The sequence below is a fragment of the Cryptomeria japonica genome, chromosome 8 (genome assembly GCF_030272615.1).
Source record: "Cryptomeria japonica chromosome 8, Sugi_1.0, whole genome shotgun sequence".
Taxonomy (NCBI): Eukaryota; Viridiplantae; Streptophyta; class Pinopsida; order Cupressales; family Cupressaceae; genus Cryptomeria; species Cryptomeria japonica.
The window spans coordinates 239,761,246-239,788,954 of record NC_081412.1 but is presented as its reverse complement, the minus strand read 5'-3'; the positions used below and the strand labels follow the sequence as shown (position 1 = coordinate 239,788,954).

At 37.9% G+C, this 27,709-nt stretch overlaps 1 protein-coding gene across 1 annotated transcript in view; it reads right to left on the bottom strand.

Annotated features, from left to right (window-relative positions):
* The window catches only part of LOC131033218 (uncharacterized), a 149,616-nt gene that overhangs the window by 65,166 nt on the left and 56,741 nt on the right, over positions 1-27,709 (bottom strand). The window contains exons 4-5 of the mRNA XM_057964380.2: positions 4,301-4,459; positions 4,088-4,154 (exon numbers count right to left, since the gene is read on the bottom strand). Coding sequence (XP_057820363.2) covers positions 4,088-4,154; positions 4,301-4,459 — 226 coding nt within the window. The remainder of the gene's footprint in view (positions 1-4,087; positions 4,155-4,300; positions 4,460-27,709) is intronic.

Below are 27,709 nucleotides of genomic sequence, written 5' to 3'. Positions count from 1 at the left end.
GAAGAACCATATGACGCTTTCAGATGTTATTTCCGACTTCCATTTTGGGCTCAAGATTCTTGGATGAGTGTCTGGTTTTAGTAAGTCAACTAGTCAAGCTCCTTTATCATCTTTATCATCAAGATCACTCCTACTCAATCAGATTTCAATTAAGATGTTTTTTGGCCATTTCCGCTAATTGGGTGTAATATTGAGCTATATTTAATTATTTTCATTAAGGTTGTCATTTTAATTAAATCTATTTATAGAGCACCTCAATGTTATAGCTCGTTGGAAAGAGAATGGAAAATATCAAATGATGGGATACTTAAAACTTAAAAGTGACTTTAAGTGTCGGAGGCATTTTAAAAATAAATTAAATCACTTTTTGGTGTTAAAAGACTTAATAAATTAATAAAGTGGTTTTAAAAGGGAGTTTTTGAAAAGTTTCCTAAAAAGCTTACACAAAAGGGAATTGAGAGCACATTTGGTAGGTTGAGTTTATTATTTCTGATTATTCTCTCTAAGAAAACACTACATGGTTCTGGATATTTGGACTTGGTCCATCTCAATCTTCTTGAGAACGAAATCCCTCTTGAAGAAGACTAGTTACAAGATTCAAAGATCTACTCTGGCTAGTATTTGTTGGAGATTGTAGTCAGCATACAGTGCCTATTGTAATGTTTGATAATACTGGTTATTTGTCAATGTATTAATTGTCCAAATTAAGTTTGTTATCACTCTCAGGTACTTATAAGCATCAGCTGATTGACGGTTGTGTTCCTCTTGACAACTGTCGGGTCCTTTAAATATATTGTGTACGTCAAGGAAGGTAGTTTAATAGAGTCGGCTCAACTGTAATCCTTGGTTGGCCATCTCTGGTCTTCTTCTCTCTAATAATTTCATGTGCACATATAGATATATTTTACTCCTATATTTGGCACACATTGGCATCTTTACTGTTAACTTCCTATATTTTATTATCAGATATAGTAGTAAACGAAGATGTCTTACAGGTATTTCATAGTGCTTTCAAATATGAGATACTTGTGTGGTTTCTCTCAATGGCTAGATTGTAGGAGAATTTGGCATTGAGTTTTGGAGGAATCAAAGGCAAAATTTTTATATCTTTTCTTGGTGTGGGATTAATTATCTTTCTTGGCATTGGATTTTGAGGGTTTTTGGCCAACCCTTTGGCATGGTTTTCCACCTATTCCTTTGGTGTGGGTTTCTATTTATTCTTGGTGTTGGAATATCTTGGCATGGATTACTTGTTGATGGATGCATTATGACCACACCAACACAAAATAAAATACCTAGGTATCTTATCCTCTCTTGAGCAAAATCCCATGTATGCTAAGATTGCGAAAGATCATACAAGTGATTCCAAGGTGGACCCCACTCATCATACCTAGCTTCAAAAATAGAAATTTCCATTATGCCTCAAGTCATGCTCCACCAATGAGGAATATTCCATTTAGAGCATTCAAACTTGCTTTGCTACTTGGGTGCATTCTAGATAGGAAAGTGGATTTCTAAAGGATTTTTTCTTGCCTAGGCACATATGAGATAACTTGAAATATTTTTCCATGCCTTTGCCAAATTCCATCATTTGTTTCCTTCTTGGACACTTAAGCGCATTTGAGATAATCCTGAATAATTTTTCCAAACACTTAGTAAATTTTCATCATTTCCATGATTTAATGTTAGGCGCATTTGGAGCTTGGGGAAGGCCTTAGCCAAATTTGCTCATTCCAAGACTCCATTAGGTTGGGCGCATTCTAGACAGGGTGAAGGTATTTCCAAGCACTTAGTCAAATTTCATACCCTCCTGAGACTGGGCACATTCTAGAGGTGGAGGAGTCACTTTCTAACACTTAGTCACTTTTCACCATTTCCAAAACCTCGTGCATACTTGAGTGCATTTTGGGCCTAGAGGAGGATTTTTGGACAAAGGACAATTCCTCCCTGTCTTGGGATTTGCGCCCAGGGAGAGATTCCTAGTGCACTTGGGGTGGGAAGGAAGATTTTTCTCACAAGGACAATTCCTCTTTGTCATGTTATTTGTACCCAAGGATAGATTCTTGACGCACTTGTGGCCTAGAGGAGGATTTTCGGACAAAAGGATTAGTCCTCCTTTTCATGGGATTTGCGCCCAAGAATAGTTCTTTGATGATTCTGATTTTGAAGGAGAATTCTTTGACAGCCAAAATTCAACCATCTGCTTGCTTCATTGACTTTCGTATACAATTCTGTTTGTTAATTATTAAGACCCTTGTCATGAATATTCGCTTCTCACTGACCTGGGAGATACCCTCGATTATCTTTACATTCCATTCATATCAAGAGCCAATCTTGATCTCTTTCTTTGCTTCTATTGAAGACACCCACCAATGCATAGGATCTGCGTCTAGGAGGAAGTCTAGACTGTAATCGCTTAGCTTGAAGAACCCACCATCTGTCATAGGATTGGTTGACCTTTGTGCTATATCGATACCTTCCTCCGCAATAGGTTCTCCTTGATGATGCAATTTCCTATGTGATGGTGGCTACTCAAGGATGGCAACGATTAAGACGCCTTTGAAGTGGCGCCAATTCTGCCGCCCTTGATATCAACCACGAACTCTTCAATCTGTTTGAGCGGACTTGTGATTTCCTCCTTCCATTCTTTGTGCTTCACTTATTGGTTGCATTCACAACTATAAACCTTCAGAAAGGACCTGCGATAGCAGAGATTGTTCTCCACGGAGATGTCCTTACTCAGGAAACCATGCTCATAAGTATTAAATCAAACTTTAGGCCACAACACTATAAACCTTATTTCCCCGATAATAGGAAAACTACATAAATATTTCACTTCAATACAATCTATATGCAGCGCTTAGAAAATATATCTTCCATCACATAAAAAAAATGCCTGCAACCTTTATATTATCATTTAATTGAGTTGGCTCGTTCAATAAACCCGCAAGAATACCCCAGCCAGGACTTTATTATAGCAATCACCAACACTGGGCCCACCGCTACTATTCACCTCTATTTATTCCTCAAATAATAAAATCAACTGACTCACGACAAATATTAATCCAACTCAATTCCACAAGAAGCACCAATATTGAATACAGCAGAATCAAACATTCTTATTTTGCAAACTAAGAATATGAACTCTCCAAAGCAGACACAGTATTAATATTAAATCTGACAATAGAACTTATCTGCAAATTTGGCTTAGCTGTGAACTCCGTCACAAATCCACTCCTAGGAAGAGTCAGGTTTTTGTCCAACTTGTGTTGATCAACTATAGGTTTCTGTCCACAACTTCTCATAAATCATCATATTAAATCCAAAAGGATGCTTTACTTCTCCCAACCAGCCTCCTTATAAAGACCTCTAGGAAACATCTAGAAAATTAGGCCAACTTAAATATCGGAGAACTTTATCTAATAAAGTGACTTATTTTATTATTTTATTATCTTCCACTTTATTTTATACTTAATTAATTAAAGTCATCCTTTAAAAATAAAATTAATTTTTGGACAACTTAATCAATTAATTCAATTAAGCCAGTTTATAAAATTTTGGGGACATTACATAGTGGATATGTGGATTATGTCTAGGTCTATCAATCTTGTGGAAGAGTCTATCACATAGGGTTCTTCATTTTAGAAGTAGAATATTTTATAAAGGCAAAGCACAACACCTTGGTCCTCAATAAGTAGAAAAGTACTAAAGGAGAGATGTGTGCATCTCTAAACAAATAATGATAAAATTGCTTGATCTCCTAACAACAAAGACATTTTAAAACAATATGTGTCACATTTATCCAGCTGCATAAACTCCCACCATGGAAACCAATCATAAATATTACTATCAAAGACAGAAAACAATCGAACATGATATGCAACCCAAAGTGTTACCTCCAGAACACTAAATATATGAGGATTTTAGAACTTCACTGAAGAAACTTAAATTGTAACTAACAATCCTAACGCCACATCTCTATGGCAAACGTTATAAGTCTTCAATACAGTTGGCTCAGACAACAGGTTTACCCAGATAAACTCCCTGTTACAATTTTAGATGGAAAAATACAAGAAACACTCAATACCTGTTCAATTAAATATTTTACAAGATCTTTAACACCAGAGCCTTTCATTCCTGATAACATGTAAAATCTGCATGAGAGAAAACCATGACAACAGAATAATTAGACAATCTGAAAAAAGCATAAAAAATAAAAAGCAAGTGAAACAGAATAACTCTAATAAGCCATAGGAATGCGTAGCTCAGCCAATGCTAGCAGAGAATAAGAGAGCATTACTTATCGTATCCAGGCAGGTGTCCAAACTCACTAGCAACTTTTAACAGGTCTTTCTTCACTTCAACTAAATCAACTTTGTTCATACATAAAATTCTCTTTTGATTAGGATGAACTTTTTCCCCCACTTTATTTACAAGCTTTATAACTCTTGAATCAGGCCTGCAATATATAGGAAGAAGACCACCATCAATATAATTAATGAAAATACTAACTATCTTCAACTTTGGATAAACTGCTCCATGTTAAAGGCATCTGTTCAAAATAATAATAAAGAAAATAAAGTTAAGAAACAAATTTCCAATGTACAAGCAATAAATGAAGTACTAAGCAATTTCAATATTTTCTTTAACATCACAGGTTCCGACTACTACAAGGATGAAGCAGAAAACAACAATGCACAGAAGTCATCCAGGCCAGCATCATAACAATCTTGTAAATTCAACTCTTCCAAGGACAAACTGCTAAGAAAAATGCAAGCATGCATTATGCTTCATTTTTGCTGTTCAACTTTCAATAATTCCTTCACATTATACCTGAAAAAACACCAGTGATATGAAAACAACATGGTTGAAATTTTCAACTAATATAACTTACAAAAATTCAGTGATTTAGAAAAATCTCTCTACAATTTGATGAGACATGCAAAGATCTCAATTAAGCACCATTTTCCTTTCTCAGTTCTGGCTTCTTGAGATACAAGGAATAGCTATAAACAAGTTCCTATCATACAAGTTCCTGTTACAATATAATGGCACTTGCTATAGTTATTCAAAGAACTATTCCCACCTGCCACCTCTTGATTGAACACCATTTCTCAACTAATAAATGTTCTCTTTCTTGGCTCTGGTTTAATTAAGCACATTTTCTTCTCAGTTCTGCCTTATTGCAGTTCAAGGAATAGATTTGAGCAAGTTCTTCACATCTTATCTAGCAATTCACCACTGTGACTGAGAAGGGAAATAGCTCAAATTTTCAAGTCTATAATCTAAGAGTCCCCCTCATACATCTACCAAAATAAAGGCATTTTTATGTCCTTATTCAAGCAACACTTCCCACCTGACATCTCTTGGTTGAATTTCATTTCTCAAATAAGCAACATTCTCTTTCTTGGCTCTTTCTTTATACCATACAAAGTTTCTATGCATCACATGATTAAGAAAGCTAGTCAAAATAATTCTTGACAATGATGGGAAAGGTGTCATAAACCTTGCATCCTAATGTTCATATTTATTATTTATTTGTACTCATTTATTTTGTCCTCACATGGGAAAGAAGGCATCCCAATATGAGGGGGCATTAATGGCCATACAATTGATATCTTGAGATGTGTGTAAGATACTAAGAAGTTGTAAGAGCATCTCATGAGATTGTAAGATGTTGAAGTTATTTATGATGCATTCTATGGCAAGAAGATGTAAAAAGGAGGTCATATTGAAATCTCAACCAATATTATGGCAATCTATGAAACGTGTCATAAAGCATCTTTGAATAATAATGGAGACAAAATGGAGTGCCTAAGTTGGGTGGTTAACTATGACAAGTTCTAAAAGAATCCTCTAAACTTAGCTCGAGACCCATATTGGACTATGGCATTAGAATTTGTCCCAAGAGCTTTTGAGTGCCATACCTCTTACATGTATGTATATGGTTTTCCAAAACCATTGGATGATTTCTTGTTTGTGCTTCATCTATTTATTTGATGCTTAGGATGGGGTGTTCATACGTGCATGAGCATTCTATTTATCAAGATTTAGATATTCTTACAAGTTTAGTCTCTTATCTTTATGATTAAATTTATTTTTCCTTTTCATGGTGCTTAACTCATGATTCTAGCATGGCCTTTGACATATACCTAGAGACTTGTGGCTCACTACAAACAATTTTTGGCCAAAACAATCAAATAAACATTAATACCAGATTTTTGTCGCTGCAACAAATTTGGCCTCTTTAGCATCTAACATTTTTTATTCTTGAATGTGCTTCACATTTTCTCAAGCTTGTCTCATCTTAATTACCACCTACTCAACTTTGGTGGTCTTCAAACACATGCAATGGACCTTCTATGGCAAACCCTTAACTACCCTCAAAACCCATTTCTTGTCTCTAGAACTGCTTTATTTGAATGCTTTCTCTAAAGTTATGCTTTTAAGACCTGTTATCCTACTTTGGCCATTTATGAGCATTAATATAATCTCTTTTACTTTCATTCTTTATAGATTATCCTTAACTTTGAGCCATTGCTATTGTTTCCTATTAAGGGTTTTAAGGGTTTATTGGTTTTCACCTAAGTTGCCGAATTGGGTACAGGTATGGGATTGGGTATGTGGGTACGAAACGCCAGTACAGCAGAAATTGTTTTGGGGGATGGGTTCGTTTTCAGTACATTTATTGTATGTATGTATATATATATATGTAGCTAAACAAATACATATGCTAAACAAAACCATTACAAATTTCAAATTTTGAAACATGACATACTAGTTCAAACTCAGTTTTCAATATCGAAAAGATCAAACTCAGTTTTCAATATCAAAAAGATCAAACTAGAATCATTAAACATTTCAGAAACATTTTGGCATCTAAAAACACGAACCCTGGATGTGCTCACAGGAGATTCATTTCAGAATCCGATTCCGGTACGTTTCGTACCTGGAATCGCCCAGAAAACCCCATGATTCAGCAACTTAGGTTTGCACTAAACCAATGCGCAATGGACCTTCCACGGCAAACCCTTAAACCAATTATTCTCAAAACCCAATCTTGTCTCTAGAATTTCTTTACTTGAATGCTTTCTCTAGAGTTATGCTTTTTAAGTCCTGTTAACTTACTTTGGCTATTTACGAACATTAATATAATCTCTTTTACTTTCATTCTTTCTAGATTATCCTTAACTTAATACCATTGCTATCATTTCCTATTAAGGTTTTGAGAGTTTGCACTAAACCAATGCTTTCAACCTTATAGGATTTCCCCTTGGTTTGCTTGAAGCATTAATTTCAAGCATCAATTTATGTAAACTTGACCTTTTCTAATTTTATGTTATTTTCAAATGAATCAAATATCAGTTCTAAGAGATTTCCACAATCCATCATATAAACAAGACTGCAGTTTCTGGATTTGATTGTGTGCAAGATTTTTGCATCAACGTTTCGGATCACACTCCATGATCCATCCTCAAGATGAAGAGAGTCAACTAAGATGAAAAGTTGCAGACTTGGAATAAAAAGGAGGGATTGGAAAAGAGAGAAGTGTGCACGAAGAACGAGAGACCAAGATGGTCAAACCTCAACAAAAGGACAAGAGAGGAAATAAAATAAAAAATGAAATAAAAAAGAGAATAAAGAAAGAAGAAAAGAAACAAAATGAAGACCAATGCAAGCAAATAATAGAAAACCAGGACAAGAGAAAAGAGGGGAATTAATAAAATAAAAAGGAAAAAACACATACAAACAAACCTAAGGAAAAGAAACCACCAATATTAAAACATGGAAGAACAAACCTAAGTGCATATATATATATACCCCCCCACACACACATACACAAAAGAATAGACCTAAGTATATATATATATATATAGATGTGTGTGTGTGTGTATATATATTCAAAAAAAAAATGCACACCAACACACAAGGGAAGAAAAGAAGGAAAAAGAGAAGGGTACCCAAAGGATAAAAAAGAAAAACCAAAGCAAAAAAAGGCACAAGGGGGGAGAAACTAGATGAAGGAAGAGAAGAGAAAAAGAGGAGGAAACCGAGAGACAATTATTCTTTTTTGTATTTGTGTGTGTGGGGGTATTAATCGCAAAAATAGGTAATAGCCAAGTTTGCTGATATTCCCCCATTAAATCGTGTTTTTTTGTAAAATTGTTGACCCACAGATTTTTTTTCATGTAAACGCATTGAAATGGGGAAAAACTGAGGAAAAACCTAAGTAAAAACCAGAGAAAAAAAAAAGCATCACCTTTCTATGTCACAGTTAATCGCCAAATTTCAAGCAAAAAAATTCGAGTCTGATGAGCTTAATAAAATCTTAAAACTTTGTTTCACTTTGCTCTAAATTCATACAAAAAAGAACCTGGAGGTTGTTTATTAAAATATATTTTAAAAACACAGGTTTTTCAAACTTATCAAGAAGAAGTGAGATTCAATTATTCGGAGTCAGACTCAACCTCCCCTTCTCAGTTAACAAGCCTATCCTCTCCAGTTCAGAACTCCTTTGACAAGACGAATTAGCTATTGATGGTTAATAAACACTGGATAGCTGGCGAGACACGATGAATGCATCAATGAATCAGCCAGAGGAATGGAGCATTGGAGATACAAGCGATCTATGAAAGAACCTAATATATTTGCCACACAATGCGTTATTGACAAGTTAAAATATTTTACACAGTTTGCTGCTCAATCCATTGACAAGCTAATATAATATAATCGTGATACTTTATGTTTTCATTTTTATTTTACTCTTCATTTTTTACAAAATTGAATATTTTAAAATGCATCAACATTGTTTTATTATATTTTTATCTTCTTTAACATATTAAACTGTAATATATTAAAATTTAATATTTTAAAATATCTATTTTAGATTTTTTATTATTCTAGAATTTTTTATTATTAATATTAACATAAAGATTTCATAATATCTCAGTATCATGAAGCTGTTTGTATGATCTTTTCTTTGTGTGTGAGATAAGAAATAAAAATTAAAAATCATTTTTTCAAACATTTTTATAAAGAAAAATGTGCCAAATACCTAATTTAGCGATTAAGTGATAAAATTGTGAAAATGGTGTGCACCATGAAGATTTGTGTGGTATCAAAGGTATTACCCTATATCGCAATAGGGAAAGTGGGGGGTGGGGGCTCTACCCCTTGACCCCACCCTATATCGCAATAGGGAAAGTGCCAAGGGTGCTGCCCACCAAGCACATGTGGGGTGCTACCCCTTGACCCTGCTGGAGGTAATTGGTGCAAGAGCACCTTGCAGACTTTGAAGACCATTTGAGTAATGAAGGCTTTTATAGGTGTCTATAGGTTCCTTGAATATTTTGAGTTGTAATAAGATCTTTCAAGACCATTCATTTTGTTTTGATTAGCCATGTAAAGCTTTGGTGCCATTTTGTAGTGTGAACTTCTTAGGACCTATTTGGTCAACCATGGTCAAATGACATCCAAAATACCTAATTGAGGCAAGCATTGTATTTTCGCTCCTATGTGGCCTATTTGTAAGGTTTATGGTGTGTCCTAATAGGTTACATAGGCAAATGTCATAGATTGTCAAGTTTTGTGCAAAGTTGTCAAGTTTGGATGATAACTTTTGTTGTCAACTTGTAACTAATCTCCCTCCAACAGCTACTTAGTTCAAATTTCAGTTGGAGTCGGTTGAGGAGGTTGAAGAGACCTTTCTCAAGCCCTTGGAGGTCAAGAAGGAAGGATTGATGAATTTTTGGATGAAGACAATGATCAAATTCAATAAACACTCAGAAATTTACATAAATTCGCTATAACAGTGCCTTGAATGGTCATTGTACGGACTCCATGTGCAGGCTAAATCATTGATTTGAATAAGCCTCTGTGTTGATGTTCATTTGGCTTTGACTTGGCAAGAAAAGACTGAGAAATAAGCGAGATATCTGCATTTTTGTGAAAAGTGGTCTAAAAACCCTCTAAAACCAAGGTTTCCCAGGAAATTCTTTCTTAACCCCACATTCTTTTATTACGAAGTAATTGGTAAATATTTGCTTGATATTAACAAAGATCAATAGATCTTTATATACAAGAAGAAAGACGATGTTTCCTTAGGCAACGATCGTGAAGAATAGAAACATTCTATTCTAGCTAACAGCTAACTAAGTATTTACAGAATATTACAGTAGATAACCATTAACAATAAATAGAAACTATCTATTATCGTAATACCCTCCCTTAATGGTTAATCTATCCACTACACCAAGCTGTCCTCTGAATTTGACAAACTTATCTGGACCAAGTGGCTTGGTGAGAATGTCTGCAGTCTGATCCGCTGTAAGAACATACTACAAGTCTATGATCTTGTCTTCAACCAGCTGCCGTATGTAATGACAATGAACATCTACATGCTTGGTTCGTTCATGGAAGACTGGATTCCGTGCTAACTTGATAACGCCATCGTTATCAACAAACAAAGTGGTCGGGCCTGCTGGTGACATCTGCATATCCCCAAGCATCCGATGAAGCCAGACAGCTTCACAACCTGCCTTAACTGCCCCTCTATATTCAGCCTCTATAGAGGAGAGAGAAACAGCCTGCTGCTTCTTACTGGTCCATGTGACAGCACCAGATCCCAAACTAAACACATCTAGAAGTTGACTTTTTATCGTCAACAGAGCCTGCTCAATCTGAATCTGTGAATCCACTGAGTCTAGGATTAGAACTCCAAGAGTAAAGAATTCCATAATCAGCAGTGCCCTTCACATAACGAAGCACACGCTCTGCGGCAATCCAATGATCAGCCTTGGGAGCTGTCATAAAGCGTGAAATGTAGCTGACTGCGAAGCTAATATCAGGTCTAGTAGCAGAGAGGTAGATGAGACTGCCTACTAGTTGCCTGTATGTAGTATTATCAACGGGAGGAGAATCAGACTGGGCTGATAACTTCAGACCTTTCTCCATAGGTGTAGATGCAATCTTGCAATCCTGCATATGAAACTTGTCTAACAGAGCCCTAGCATATTTAGACTAATAAATGAATATACAAGATGGCTGCTGCCAAACCTCAACACCTAGGCAATAATGCATGAGCCCAAGGTCAGTCATGTCAAAAGACTGGCATAAACTCTGTTTGATTCCCTGAATCAAAGATGTCGAACTGTCGGTGATGATCAAATCATCCACATAAATGACCAGAAGGATGATATCACTATCAGTAGTTTTGATGTACAAGTTTGAGTCTGAAGAACTCCTCTTCAAGCTTTGATCACTGAGGTACTTATCAATTTTCAAGGACCATGCCCTAGGGGCCTGCTTCAAACCATAGAGAGCTTTCACCAGTCTAAGAATTTGGTGTTCTTTACCTGCAACCTTGAAACCTAGAGGTTGCGTCATGTAGACCTCTTCTTGTAGGTCACCATTCAAGAAAGCACTCTTGATGTCCATCTGATGGACCTTCCAACCAAACTGTGCTGCCATGGCTAGGACTAATCTGATAATGCTCATCTTGGTTGTAGGAGCAAAGGTCTCCTCATAATCAATGCCCTGACATTGAGAAAAACCCTTTGCAACTTAGCGAGCTTTGTACTTATCCAAAGTACCATCAGACTTGTATTTGATTTTGTAGACCCATTTGCAACCAATGGGTTTCTTCCCTGGTGGAAGATCAGAAAGTTCCCAGCTGTGATTCTTCAACAGGCTTTGGTGTTCACATTGCATAGCCTGTTCCCACTCTGGAATACCTTTGGCCTCGGAGTATGTCTGAGGTTCAAACACATTGTGAAAGTTGACCATGAGAGCAAAATTAACTGTCCTTGCAAGTTTGCTCTTTTTCCGAGCAGTTCTCCCATCGATGAGTTCATCATCCCGAAGATCAGCAAGTGTCTTGCCCCACCATTTAGGCCGGAGAGGAGAAGGACCAACATTAGCATCAGGAGATGCTCTATGATCAGGTTCCTCATCAAAAGAATATGGATCAAAATTAGGTGAACCATCTACAAATCTAGGTGATCCTGCAGGAGAAGCCGGAGGTGTATGTACAGGAATCACCAAGATAACTGGAGCTACTGGAGCTGCAGGAGCCCAACCATCAAGTGGACCTAATGGAAGTCTAACTCCCAAATCATGAGCCTTCATAGGCTGGTCTGCTGAATCAGGAACAGGAGAGACAGGCATGAAGGGTCCTCGTTGCTCATCAAAGACTACAACACAACTATACAAGAGACGAGATGTCTCAATGACGATCAAGCAGTAGGCTTTGTGAAGACTACTGTATCCAGTAAGCATAAGTTTCTGGCTCTTGGCATCCAACTTGGTGCGTGAAGCATCAGGGATCCAAACATAAGCAAGGGAGCCGAAAACCTTCAAATGACTGATTTTGGGCTTGCAACCTGACCAAGCCTCTTCCAAAGTCTTGCCTTTGACCGCCACTGTGGGTGACCAGTTCAAAAGGTAGACTGAAGTGTTAACTGCTTCTGCCCAAAACTGCTTCGGAACATGTCTGCGGTTGAGCATGGATCTAGCCATCTTTGTGATTGTTCTATTCCGACGTTCAACTACACTGTTCTGTTGGGGTGTGTGGGGTGTGGTTAACTGGCGCTTAATGCCATGAATATCACAAAAGCTAGAGAATTCATTAGAACAAAATTCCCCCCCATTATTTGATCTAAGAACAATAATAGATTTCCCAGACTCTTTTTCAACTAGAGGTTTAAACTTCTGAAATATACTAAACGCTTCTGATTTCTTTGCAAGAAAATAGACCCACATTTTCCTCCTGAAATCATCAACAAACAACAGAAAATACCTAGACCCAAGAACAGAAGGAGTAGCCATAGGGCCGCAGATATCAACATGAACAAACTGAAGTACCTAAGAAGCCCGACATGAATCGCCACTTTTGAAGGGTGTGCGATGTTGCTTCCCAGCGTGGCATGCATCACAAACTCCAAGCTGCTGAGTCTGAATCTCTGGCAATCCGAGGACAAGCACGTCCCGAGCAAGCTGAGCAAGATAGCCCACATTTAAGTGCCCATATCGCTGATGCCAAAGTGTACTAAGAGAAGACTCTCGAACAGCCATAGCGAGGTCTTGAGAAACACCAGAATCTGCAAGATTGAAAAGACCATGATCCTCAAGACCAACTATAACAACTAACTGAGTCTCCCGATCAGTGATGGTGCACTGATGTGAACTGAAGGTGACATCCAATCATGGAGAGTGTCGCAGCATCTGACTGACTAAGAGTAGATTGAGTTCCATCCCTGGAACGTGGAAGACATCGAGGAAAATGAGATTCCTACCAGCAAACTGAATCTGAATGTTGCCTTTGCCGACAACCATGTATTCTTCCCCGCCACCAAATATAACAGAATCTGAATAAGGTTGGTAGTCAGTGAACCAGTCTCGACGGTGGGTGAAATGACGAGAGGCACCTGAATCAATAAACCAAGCAAACGATTTGACATGATCTGTGGGTCTTTTGGCCATGAAGGCATAAAAGGCAGATTTTGTCTGCTCAGTGTGCTCTGCACTATTCACGTTGGGCTGCGAACTAGATTGCTTAGCTTGGGCAGCTAAGCGCTTCCGACATTCAACCTTCATGTGACCATACTTGTGGTAGTAGTTGCATTGAATGTTCTTTTTCTTGGAGCCTTTTGATGCAGGAGCAGAGGGTTTTTGCTGAGAAGACTGCTGAGAATGAGACTTGCCCTTATCCTTGTAAAAAGAATTAGCAACAAAGGCTTGTTCTGTGGAGGTGGAGCTAGAACTGCTACCGAACTGCTGTGTCCACCAATCTTGCTGAAGCAGAAGTGTGCAGAGATGTGTGAACTTCAGATCAACACCAGTAGAAGTGATGTTGAGAGTTTCGATAAAATGCGCGTAGGACTTGGGTAAACTTTTAAGGGTGATTACCACAATGTCCTCTTCCTCCATCTTGCGTCCAATGGCAAGCAACTGATCACGGATTTCCTGAATCCTATTCAAGTGATCCTGGAGCGATTTCCGCTCATCCATGACAATAGAAAACAGAGAGTTCTTGAGAAAGAAGGCCCTGCTTTTATCAGAAGTCTCATGTAGGGTTTTGAGATGCGCCCATATCTCGGCAGCTATTTTGTCGGATGGCATCTAAGGGAGTTGATCATCAGCTACGGATAATTTGAGAAGCATCACTGCCTCCCGATTATGCTGGTCATATGCAGCCTGATCAGGACCAACTGTAGTCAGACGTTGAGTAGTACCCAGAACCACCCGATCGCTGTCGCGATATTCGAAGATGGTTAGCATCCGCTGCTTCCACCTACTATAGTTCTGACCATTGAGCTTTTGATTTCCCTTGAGCAGAATATTCGTTAGAGATGCCACGACACGAATTTCTATGAAAAACTAAGAAGGCACGTACTTCGAGGCAAAATGTCGAAGAACCCAGAAGAGAGCTTGAAAAACACAGAAAGAATATGATGTCGGAATCTAGATCCACTAGCTCAAAAATCGAGTCACGAAAATCGAGGCACCTAGAAAAAATGGACGATAGACCAGTTGAGCTCTCGAAAAACCCACCACGAATCTGTGCTCAGAAAAAAATTCGGCTAAATCTGGAGGGTCAAAACCCTAGCCGAAAGTCAGAAAACGCGAGTTTGACCAAGTTGCAGGTTGCAGAAAAAAATGGCGGGTCTATACTGCGCCGAAAAATGTTGAAAACCCTCGCCAGACAGACGTGCGGGCATGAAAAAAATTCTTCACGAATTTTTGTTTGAAAATCTTTTGAAAACAAAAAATTTCCAAAAAACTGCAGCAAAACCAAGAGGCCCGAAAAATCTCAGAAAAGAATTCACAAATTCTTTATTCGGGCTCTGCTACCATATTACAAAGTAATTGGTAAATATTTGCTTGATATTAACAGAGATCAATAGATCTTTATATACAAGAAGAAAGACGATGTTTCCTTAGGAAACGATCGTGAAGAATAGAAACATTCTATTCTAGCTAACAGCTAACTAAGTATTTACAAAATATTACAGTAGATACCCATGAACAATAAATAGAAATTATCTATTATCGTAATATCTTTAGGCCAAATTGGCTCAAATTCAGGGGAATGGTAGGGGAGACGATGTACTTTAAGATTTTCAAAGTTTCTGAGTAGCTCGTTGAACTGGTGGATTTTGGGATCAAGCCCTAGGCTAGGCATCCTCATGTGACTAGCCCGTTTTGACTGTTAAAAATTGTGCAGAGGTATAACCAAGAGTGGTGGACCCTATGTAACAATGGATTTGGTGTTTTGGGATGTGTGAAGACCTTTCCCATCCATTGGTGTGATTAGATCAAGCCATTGGTGTGTGGTTGCATTGTAAAAGTGGCCTAAAAGCCCTATTAGGCCCCATGTAGCAGCAACATTTGACCCAATCAATGCAAGAGTTGGGGTCTAAGTTTTGGAAGTGTTTTGTGTCACCAAAACAAGCATCAAAAAGTGTCAAGAATTTGGGGTGTCATTAGGAGAATTTCAAAGTTTTGCCCTTAAAGGCTCAAACCAGGGCTACAAGGAATAGGTATCTTGTAGAGGGCATATCACCTTGATTGAACCTGTACAAACAAAGGGTGTTGTCTTGGTTGTGGCCAATGTCTCTAGGGTTGGACAAGAGGCTCTATAGGGCCCATACCTGCTCTGCAATGGTGGATGTGTTATAATCCAAGTTGGTCATAGGTGACTATAGGAGAGTTGGTATCAAGGAGAGACTTGATGTGAGAAGTTGTATCTCATGAGTTGTTTAGCGAACAAAGGGGAGTGTAGAAGTGTCCTGGCAGGCTGTTGACAGGATGTCCAAGAATCCATGAATGTTGAGACCTTAATTGAGGGTCTTGTAGAGTGAGTCTATGTGAGAAGCCTTTGTTCCTTGGGGCTCTGCATCATATTGGTATCAGAGCAAGTCTGATCATTGGGAGGACAGATCTTGGTGAATGCCAGCAAAAGAGAGCCAAGCAGAGGCTGGCATAATGCTTCCAAAGGGGATGTCCGCAGAGGTGGCTAGGAAATTCCAAAAGATGAAAGAGATGATCAAGACCGGGGTCAAGGAGGCACTCAAGGCTGAACTATAAGCAATGAAGAAAGGAAAAGGGCCAAGTGAGGAGACTGATGAAGAAGGGGAGCAAGAGGATGAAGAAGAAGAACCCCAAAGGCAAGAGCCATAGATACCTGCTGATCAAAGACCATTCATTGAAGCCCTAAAGACAATAGGCAAAGACTCTTCTAAAGCCAAGATGGAGACTCTTACCTATGGTGGGAAGATGAATGTTGAAGAACATGTAGATTGCATGGATGCCCTAAATAATTATTTTGAGTACAAGGAAGTGGTTGAGGAGAAGAAAGTGAAGTTTGCAAAGACCAAACTAAAGGGTGTTCTTTAACCTGGTGGAACTATACTCAAGGTGAAAGGGTGAAGATGGGCAGAGTATGATTCATTCTTGGGACAAGATGGTGTCCATACTCAAGGCCCAATTCATGCCTGCCGATTATGAAGTGCAGCTGTATAGGAGAATGCAAAACTTGAAGCAGAAGGATTTGGATGTGGCTTCCTACACAGAGGAATTCCACAAATTGAGTTTGAGGTCAAGGCACCGTGAAGATGAAAAGGAAAAGGTTGCAAGGTACTTGAATGGGCTCAAATTCAATATTCAAGATGAGATGAGTCGAATGACTCCTAAAACAGTAGGTGAATGCTTCCAAATGGCTTTGAGGGCGAAGGATAGGTTGAGAAGAAAAGGTGAACAGCAAGGTAGGGGAAGAGGAGGCATGAACTTTAGAGGAAAAGGAAATTTTGGGTGAAGAGGACAATCTCAAAAACCCCAAGGTGAGTCTAGCCAGCAAGAACAAAGTGGAGACTCAAGTTCAAGAGGAGGCTTTAGAGGAAGGAGACCCAATGGAAGGGGTAGGTTTGGAGGATCAGGAAGACGTCCTAGTGTCTTCACAGGGAGATGCTTCAATTGCAACCAAGTAGGGCACACTGCAAGCAAGTGTCCTGAGAAAACCTCAAACTCTCATGGAGGAGAGAGAAGGAACCAGTTGATTCAAGAAGAAGATTGTCAAAGTGTCAATTCCCCAATTGGAAGTGCAGCCCCGGCCCATGATGGAGAAAGCTTGATGATGAGGAGAACCATGTTGAAGGTGTCTCAAGTGAAAGAACCCCCTCAGAGTAAGACATTATTCAGAACCATGTGCAAGGCCTATGGTAAGCTATGTAAGGTAATAGTTGATTGAGGTTCTACTAAAAATTTGGTTTCCACAGAGATGGTAGACAAATTAAAGTTGAAAAGGTTACCTCATGCTAACCCTTATAAGGTGTCATGGTTGAATAAGGGGCAGCAGATCTTAGTGGATGAACAATCTTGGGTAGAGTTTGAGATAGGGGAGTATAAGGACAAAGTATTGTGTGATGTGATCCCCATGGATGCCTACCATCTGTTGTTAGGACGTCTGTGGCAATATGATGTACAATCCCAACATGATGGGAAAACAAACTCCTTTCTCATAACCAAAAATGGGAGAAAATACAAGATGGATCCTTTACCGGATGAGAGTGTGGATAAGAACATTGGAGTAGAAAAAGTTTCTAGACATCCTAAAGGAGGAAGGGACCCCCGGGTATGCTTTGATTTTGAAGCCCAAAAACAGTCTTAATGTGCCTAGTAACGATAAGGAAGAAGTTCCCAAGGAGGTGCAGCAATTGTTGGACAGGTATAAGAGTATAATGGTGGAGGAAATGCCTAACACTTTGCCACCCATTAGGGACATAGGACATAAGCCTAACACTTTGCCACCCATTAGGGACATAAGCCATCGGATTGACTTCATACTAGGGTCTACATTGCCAAACAAACCAGCCTATAAGATGACTCCATCTCGGAATGAGGAGATTGCCAAGCAAGTGCAAGAATTGTTGGATAAGGGGTGGGTGAGAAAGAGTCTCAGTCCATGTGCTGTCCCAACAGTCCTAGCACCTTAAAAGGATGGTAAACGGAGGCTTTGTACTGATTCTAGGGCCATCCATAGGATTACCATAAGATATGGGTTTCCTATGCCTAGAATTGAAGACCTGATGGACTGTTTGGGAGGGGCTTGCTACTACTCCAAAATTGATCTCAAGAGTGGGTATCATCAAATCAGAATAAGGCAAGAGGATGAATGGAAAACAGCCTTCAAAACAAATGAAGGTCTCTATGAGTGGATGGTGATGCCTTTTGGGCTATCCAATGCCCCGAGTGCATTTATGTGCCTCATGAATGAGGTATTGAAAGACTTCATTGGTAAATTTGTTGTGGTTTATCTTGATGATATTCTTGTGTTTAGCAGGACAAAGGAGGAGCACTTAGAGCACTTGAACCTGGTTTTGAAGAAGTTGCATGATGAAAAGTTGATGATCAACATGGAGAAGAGTGTCTTCATGAAGGAGGAGATTGTCTACCTTGGTTTTGTAATCTCCAAGGGGAGATTTGAAGATGGATCCAGCAAAGGTGGAGGCTATCTTGACATAGCCAACACCTAAGACAGTAGGTGATGTGAGAAGTTTCCATGGGTTGGCAACATTTTACATAAAGTTCATCAAAAACCTCAGTCATATATGTGCACCTATCCTAGACACAATCAAGGGAGGTCAAAAATGTAAGTTTTCTTGGTCAAATGACGCAAATAAATCTTTTGAATATCTGAAAAGGAGAGAGCACAGCAGCCCATTCTTGTTTTGCCTGATTTTAACAAGTTGTTCACAGTGGAGTGTGATGCTAGTAATCTTGCCATAGGGGTTGTCTTAAGTCAAGAGGGTAGACCGGTGGCTTTCTTTAGTGAGAAACTCAATGATGCTAAAAGGAAGTATTCTACATATGATTTGGAGTTGTATGCAATGGTACAAACCTTGAAGAAATGGAGGCATTACCATTTACCTAAAGAATTCATTGTTTATAGTTTATACTGACAATCATGCTCTCAGTTTTCTGAATGGACATGAGAAACTTAGTCACAAGCATATGAAGTGGGTTGAACATCTTCAAGCCTACACATTTACCATCAAACACAAGAAGGGGCAAGCCAATAAAGTGGCAGATGCATAGAGTAGAAGGGTGTGCATGGTGCAAGAAATCCAGTTGCAAAGTGTGGGAATTGATTCCCTCAAGCAAATGTACAAGGATGATGAAGATTTCAGCGAGCTATATGAGGTTTGCACTCAATTTTCAGATTCTTACCATTCGGATTTTTTTGAGTTCTTGTTGCAGCAGGGGTTGTTTTTCAAAGGGAGCCAGTTGTGTGTCCCTAGATGCTCCATGAGGGAGAACATTATCAAGGAGAAACATTGTGGCAGTTTGGGAGTTTTGTTGAAAGTTGCAGCATATGCCAAAGGGCTAATGGAACATCATCAAATGCAGGTTTATATCAACCACTCCCTATTCCTAATAGGCCATGGGAGAGTATCAGCATGGATTTTGTTTTGGGCCTTCCTAGGACTCAAAGAGGCTTTGATAGCATTGTTGTTGTGGTAGATAGGTTTAGTAAGATGGCTCACTTTTTGCAATGTAAATGTACTAATGATGCTTCCCATATTGCTAGCTTATTCTTCAAAGTGATTGTTAGAATCCATGGTTTGCCTCTCAACATTGTAAATAACCGGGACTCTAAGTTTGTGGGCCACTTTTGGCGTACATTGTGGAAGAAGTTGGGGACTCAATTGTCCTTCACATCAGCCTATCACCCTCAAACTAATGGCCAAACTGAGGTAGTGAATATATCATTGGAGAACTTGCTTAGATGTCTCACAAAACAGCATGGAGAAGCATGGGACATGATTATTCCTCAAGAATAGTTTGCTTATAATGATTCTCTCAATAGAAGCACAGGAAGAAGTCCTTTTGAGGTGGTCTATGGGATTCATCCCAGAGGTAGTCTTGAATTAAGGGATCTACATGGATTGGAAAGAAGAAGTGCTCGAGGATTTTGCATTGGCCATGAAAGACATTCATGAGAACGTGAGAGAAACTCTTCACAAGAAAAGAGGGGAATTAATCAAATAAAAATGAAAAACACATACAAACAAACCTAAGGAAAAGAAACCACCAATATTAAAGCATGGAAGAACACACCTAAGCGCATATATATATATATATATATATATATAACACACACAAATCCAAAAAAGAATAAACCTAAGTATATATATATATATAGATGAATATATGTATATATGTACATAGATGTGTGTGTTTATATATATATATATATATATACAAAAAATAAATGCACAACAACACACAAGGGAAGAAAAGAAGGAAAAAGAGAAGGGTATCCAAAGGATAAAAAAGAAAAAACAAAGCGAAAAAAGGCACAAGGGGGGAGAAACTTGATGAAGGAAGAGAAGAGAAAAAGAGAAGGAAACCGAGAGACACTATATAATAGCTTAGGTTTATTCTTTTTTGTATTTGTGTTTGTGTGTGGGTATATATATATATATATATATATATATATATGCGCTCAGGTTTGTTCTTCCATGTTTTAATATTGGTGGTTTCTTTTCCTTAGATTTCTTTGTATGTGTTTTTCCTTTTTATTTTATTAATTCCCCTCTTTTCTCGTGTCTTGGTTTTCTATTATTTGCTTGCATTGGTCTTCATTTTGTTTCTTTTCTTCTTTCTTTATTCTCTTTTTTATTTTATTTCCTCTCTTGTCCTTCTGTTGAGGTTTGACCATCTTGGTCTCTCATTCTTCGTTCACACTTCTCTCTTTTCCAATCCCTCCTTTTTCTTCCAAGTCTGCAACTTTTCATCTTATTTGACTCTCTTCATCCTAATGATGGATCACGGAGTGTGATCCAAAACATTGATGCAAAAATCTTGCACACAATCAAATCCAGAAACTGCACTCTTGAATCAAATATGTTAACATCAATCTATTACCAGCAATTATTTCAACTACTCACCAAACCTTCAACCACAATCTAGTATCTCAATCTTAATAAATGCATCAGTTTTGTGTAATCAATTGTCAGTATCTAGACCAAATTCTAAGAATCCTACATTTACTAGGCAATCACTTGTTTGATCTGGAATAATTTAAATCTTATATGTTTAGCTACATCTTCAGTTCATATCTTTTCCACCCACTTCATCTTGAATCCATGATTTACTGCAAAACTTGGTTTCAAAATTTGAACATAGGTTTCCATCCTAGATGCTTGTGGCACAAAGATCAAATTTAAATCAAAAGCCTCACAACACAGCCTAAGGAAACCATATCAATTATTTCAATCAACTAATCAAGATCTTTTAAACCGTTTTCAATATAGATCCATTCACAGTGGAATTCCATGACTGAAACTTCACATATCTTTGATTGAGATAACACAATTTGTTCATCAAGATATTAAAAACTGTCTTCAATATACCTCTATTCACAAGGAAATCTGTGACTGAAACCTTGCATAACTTTAGGTGAGACAACACAATTTACTCATTTTGACTTTGATTGACCAAACACAAGAGAAGCTACCTAATTTTTCGCCGAAGGCGTTACTTATGTGAGATCGACGAGCTTATCTTTAAAATCCATGGTTGAAATTGTATGTGATCACTGCAAAACAATTCAAAAAATCAGAGCCGTCTAATTTTTGCTGCTTTAGATAATAGGTTTCTTCTTGCTATATGTGCAAGAGATCTGACGGATTGCAGTCATATGATATTTCGTGCAACAAAACTGGAGAACACACATTAAAACCTGCAACAGTCAGCAATGTGGCAATAAATCTGGTCAGATTTTGCACATTCCCCCAATGCATATTTCCTTTAACAGTCGTGTCAGTAATTAAGAGATTTGACTTCTGTAGTTAAATTCCTTGAGCTGTCAGTTCCATAAGGTATCCATTTATAGGGCAATTCATAATATAGTTTTTTGAGCATCGATTTGAACACATCAATAGAGAAGCATGTAGTCTACTAAGTCTGGTTTTGAGCACTTGCGTTGGCATGACCTGGTTTTACTTTGATGAATTGTGAGGTAATTTGCATAATCAAACACTAACTAGAACCACTTCATTGATAGGCATTGAATGTTAATTTATTTCCTCTAATGGCAGGCAGGATCTTCATGTTACCACAGATGATGAGGTGTGGTTCTGTACTTGGATTAGTCATAAATTTTTGACTATTTGATTTACACAATCTTTACAAATTTGAACAATATGCAAATCTTCTTACCCAAAGAGGTGCACAGAATGGAATAAGCGTTGAAAAAATTGTAAAGATCAATTAAAAAAACTATTTAAGCAAACAGTCAGTAGACATATATCTTTATATAACATTACTTGTGGTTATATAATGAGTTTTTTAATCAATTATTGATAAAGTATGTTTTGAAATAGTTAAAAGTTCAATTTTTATAATTTGTATTATGTTTAATATTAAATATTTAGGATTTGATTTGCTCTCAAATATTAGATTTCTTATTCTATTGCAAAAATTCAATTGATATTTGAAAATTTCATAAATTATAGAAAAAAGAAGTTATTCTAATATCTATTATCCACAAATCAAAGAGGAAAAATAGCTATAATACATCAAAACTTATGTATACATAAATAATAATTATATTAATAATATCCTCACTTATCCATTGAGTTTATTTTTAAAATTCTATATATCATGAATTTTATTTATTTATTTTTAATCGATACAATAGATTCTTGAATTTTTTAGAAGTTTAATATAATAGAAAAATATTAACATTTAGTTTTTTTTTTGCTTGATAAGAGGCCAAAGTCAAAATATATTAGATTAAAAGAAAATAAACATGAGGAGTATTAGCGAGATTTGAACAAAAATAAGATCCCAAGTCTGCACAATCAAGACCAAAACCCAAAAACCAGTGCTATGTACCCAAATCCAAATATTTGTATCCACTACAAATTCTTGCAACAAACCAAAAATTGTGGAGTATGTAGAAAGACAAAAGTTTCCTTAGAAAAGTGTTTCAAACCCTACTCAAAAACCAAGCTATGTATCTAAATCATTCTATTTTGACATTTATTATTTTTATTAATTTATGATATTTAAGTTCATTTCAATAATGTTTTTGATTAAGGTAAAAACAGGTTTTGAAGGGGCCCCGAAACCCTTTACAAAATATCCTTACGAGATAAAAGCATTAAGAAACCAAAAGGAACAGACATAAGAAAACCCAACATAACAACTAGAAAAAACCAGCTAAAAAGCCCCAAAAAAGCAGTGATAACCAGCCAAACCAGACAAAGCACAAAAAAGGAACTAATTTATGTTTTTCAGGGCATTAGCCAAGTTACTGCTAATCCCGTACAGATCTTTGATATTATCCCTAAGATTAGGGATTTCCTTAGCAGACGCCGTAGCAGCTTTCTTCACACTCGCCCTAGTTCTTTTTGCCGCTCCACCAAGCGTAGCTTCCTCGCTCCCAGTCTCGATAGCATCTTCATCAATGTCGAGGTCCACCACTGGTTTGGGAGAGGTGGAGTTTTCAAGGACCTTAGAAATATCCTCTAGGTTCTTTGTAACAGCAGACAAGATATTCGGGATCATTCCCAACAGGTTTTTCATTGCCACTTTACCTTCTTCCAAATAGTCAATCTGAGCTGCCATCTTTTTAGCTTTTTCCTCCATGTCCTGCTTCCATTGCTTCTGGTTCCTGTCATCTTCCTTCCTTTTCTCATCCATCTGCTTCCCAGATTCTTCAAAAATTCATATGTCCATCTGTCAAAACCCAATCTAGCCTCAGTAAAGTTTTTGAGGTTATCCAAGAATAACCCTTCTCCGGCACACTCCTTATCCTTACTCAGACTATCCTTAGCCGTTTCCTTCTTGGGTTCCTTATTCTTCTCCCTCTCAGAATCCATATCTTTTTCCTCATTATCCTTATCATCCTTATCCACCATAGGTTGGCTATTGTCATTGCCTAAGCTAGCACTGTGAATTGGACTATCTTGGTCGAACACGTCCTCAGCTTCATCTTCCTCTGCACCCACATCCTCATCTTTCCAACTTTCCTCACCTCCTGACTCATCCGTTTCCATTTCACTGCCATCTTTTCCAGTTTCCTCTGTGTCATTCTTGTCATCTTGGGTTTTCATCCCAGTGGCGCTCTTGCTTTTTTTGCTCTAAATAGACTCTTCCTTGCTAGGTCCACCTTCCTCCAGCTTTCTCTTGCCTTTCCCTGGAGAAGCAGACAACCTCTTGTTTTCCTTAATGGCAAGGATTTTGCAGTGCTCATAAATGAGCAAAATGAGGCCACAATGAAGCACCGAGTTCGAGGGATTCTTGTTGTGTTTGTTGAGAGACCTCGACAAGGACCTGAAGAGATACTAGGGCAGGGAAACCCTTTTCTCATGCCTGAAGTGGTTTAATAGCACAAAGTGATATGTATGGGCCCTAGTAAAACGACCCTCAACTGTTATATAATCCATGATAGCATTCAACACCCAGTCCCAAATTTTCTTGATGTTGGAGGCATCATAATAACCCCCCGTAGCTTTACCAATTTTAGCCCTCGCCTTTTCCTTACGCGTAAAAAGTTTAACCGCATTATTGGAAACTTTAAGATTTCTAAAAAAATTGAGCCCTGAGTGGGGCATACCTGTTACAGTCGCAATGAGGCCCGCGTCCAATTTGAACCTCACACCGTGGATTTTAAAAGACCCATTACTCCAATTTTCAGTTATTTTGGAGACTGCAAGATTAACCCTGCCTATATCGTAATCAACCAGCTTCTCCATAAAATTCGTCAGGGACTCTTTTTCCAGCTTCATCCATACTTTTGGCATTTCCTTCCATCTGGAAATGTTGTCTAGTTCCTCCCTCCTTAGATCCCCTCCCATATTCAATTTCAGACTTTCACCTCTGTTCTACTGCAAACTCAAAGCTTTCTTCCCGTTGTCTCTCGAAATTTTGAAAATGATAAACCACAAAGCGTGCGGAGTGTTAATACCTTTGATTGCGATTCTGCCACTTTGCCAAGTAATCATAACCTTTCTATAAATGCATAAATTACTCATTTCAACTATCATAATTATGCGGTCCTTCTTTCCCCGTGAATCTATCCTTTCTTAGGAGATCTTTAATACTAAAATTAATATTATCTTCCCCGTGCCAAATAGTTTGAGTTTCAGAATTAACGCCTAGGTTCGCCAGGCCATCCGCAACCAAATTTTTTTTTCTAAAGGCATGTTCAATTATGATAACTTTAAAACTAGCAAAAATTTCTCTAGCTTCCAAAATTATGTTTTCTATAGACCACGATAGCTCAGTTTCCCCCTTCAAGCACTTGATAATATTTAGTGAGTCTCCCTCCAGCCATAAGTTGTCATGATTTAGGTTTTTAGCAATAATCAGAGTATTCATAGCAACTGAAGCTTCAGCATAATGACTGGTTTCACTACCCAGAGGGCCAGCAACCGCCACTAGGCAACTTCCAGCAAAATTCCTGACAATGCCCCCATAACCGGCTTTACCTGGATTCCCCTTAGACGCCCCATCAAAGTTGGCCTTTATCCATCCCTGAGGTGGAAAGCACCACGCCAAACCTTCCCTCCCCTTCTCCTTACTGGATTTGGTTGTAGAAAGGTTCCACCTATCATTAAAGTCTTCTTTAGCTACTAGACCATGATCAATACCATTGAGACATTCAAATATACTTCTGTATATTTTATCCACCACAACTTCAGGGTTAGCACTTTTATCCCTAAAAATCCTATTGTTGCGCTCCTTCCAGATGTTCCATATAACATGAGGTAAAGTAAGTTTCCAAAGCTCCACAATCTTAGGGTTGGAATTAGGACAGTACCATTGCTGCCAAGATTCCCCTGGAGAGTTTGGAAAAACCCAGCTCAACGTCCACCTACTAAAAATAATTTTCCAAATTTCCTGGCTGAAAGTACACTAGTGGAGAATAAGGCAAGCAGACTCTTCTTCCCTGCAACAAAGAGAACACCTGTTAGGAAAAATAAATCCTTGCTTTTGAAGGTTGTCCAAAGTCAACACCTTGTTTTTGATAAAGATCCAAAAAAAGATATTAACTTTAGGAATTAACTTCTTATTCCACACTTTAGCCCAAATAGGAATCTCTTCCATAACTTTGTTGTGGATAGCCACAGCCGAAGACACAAAATAATTCTCATCCGAGGTTTCCCTCCAAATCAAACTATCCTCTTTGTTGTCCCTCAAAATTTTAGAAGAAAGCAAAATCTCAAGAAACTTTAAACCCGGACAATGCTGGCTAAACTCAATCCAATTCCCATTTCTCCAATAGTCTCTAACCAAACCCCCATGCCTGTTTTTGAAGCAATCTTTCCAATCATAAAGGATTGGAATTTCCTCCAAAGGTTTATCCATAAGCCATTTGTCTTCCCAAAATCTTATACTTCTACCATTCCCCAATTTCCACATTCTTCCAGCAACAACCCAACTTTTAGCCGATTGAACTGCATTCCAAATTGCAAAGCCTTCAACAGTAAAAGATTTATCCAGAAATTCTTCCTCAGAAGGTTGCATATGAAGATATTTCTTTCTCCAGATTAAATTCCACTCTCTTTCCTCCCCTTTCATTCTCCAGATTTGTTTTGCTAATAAGGCATTATTCATAGAGCTTATATTCCTTAAACCCAACCCCCCAGAGGCCTTGGGAGAGCAGATTTTATTCCAAGCTATAAGGGGAATTCTATTCTTGTCTTCCACTCCCGACCAAAGAAACTTTTTTTGGATTCTTTCAATTGCCTCCACAAACTTTCTAGGGATTTTAAACAAACTGATAGCATAAATAGGCAAGTTTTGGAGAGTAGCTTTAAGCAAAGCAACCTTGTCCGCTTGACTAAGGACAGCCCCTTTCCAACCTGCCAGTTTAGAGTTGAATCTGTCAACCAACTTAATCCAGAAATTATCCGCAGGCTTAATACAAAGGGGAAGCCCCAAGTAAGTAGAGGGAAACTCAGCAATTTTACATCCAAGAATTATTTCAATCCTTAATTGTCTTTGAACAAGGGTATTGATGAAGAACAACGAGCTCTTATCCCAATTAATTTTTTGGCCAAAAGCAGATTCATAAATATCCATAACATTCTTCATATTTTTTGCTTCCCTAATAGTAGCTTCCCCCATGGTGATCGAATCATCAACAAACTGTTCATGAGTACAAGTAATATTGGACGAAGAAGGTTTCAGTCCTTTGAGATTACCTTCTGCCACATTTTTAAAAATAAATCTGCCCAAACTTTCAGCTAAAATAGTAAACAAGATAGGGGAGATGGGATCCCCCTATCTTAGACCTCTAGTGCTTTTGAAGAAACTTGAAGGAGATCCATTGACAATAACAGCAGATGAGGAAGTTTCCATCAATTGAGAACAGAGCTTAATCACTTTTTCTCCAAATCCAAAGGCTTTCATAATCCTAAAAAGAAACTACCAATTCACTCTATCATAGGCTTTAGACATATCTAACTTAAGAAAAAAGCCCTGATTTTTAGCAGCCGTTAGAGAATGAATATTTTCATGAACTGAAATAATGGAATCCAGAATCTGCCTACCGGGGACAAAACCATTTTGCTAAGTAGAAATAATTCTGGAAAGAATATCCAGCAATCTTGAAATGAGAACCTTAGACAAAATCTTGTAAACAGAATTACAAAGACTAATAGGTCTAAACTTATCAAGAGATTCAGCTCCAGAA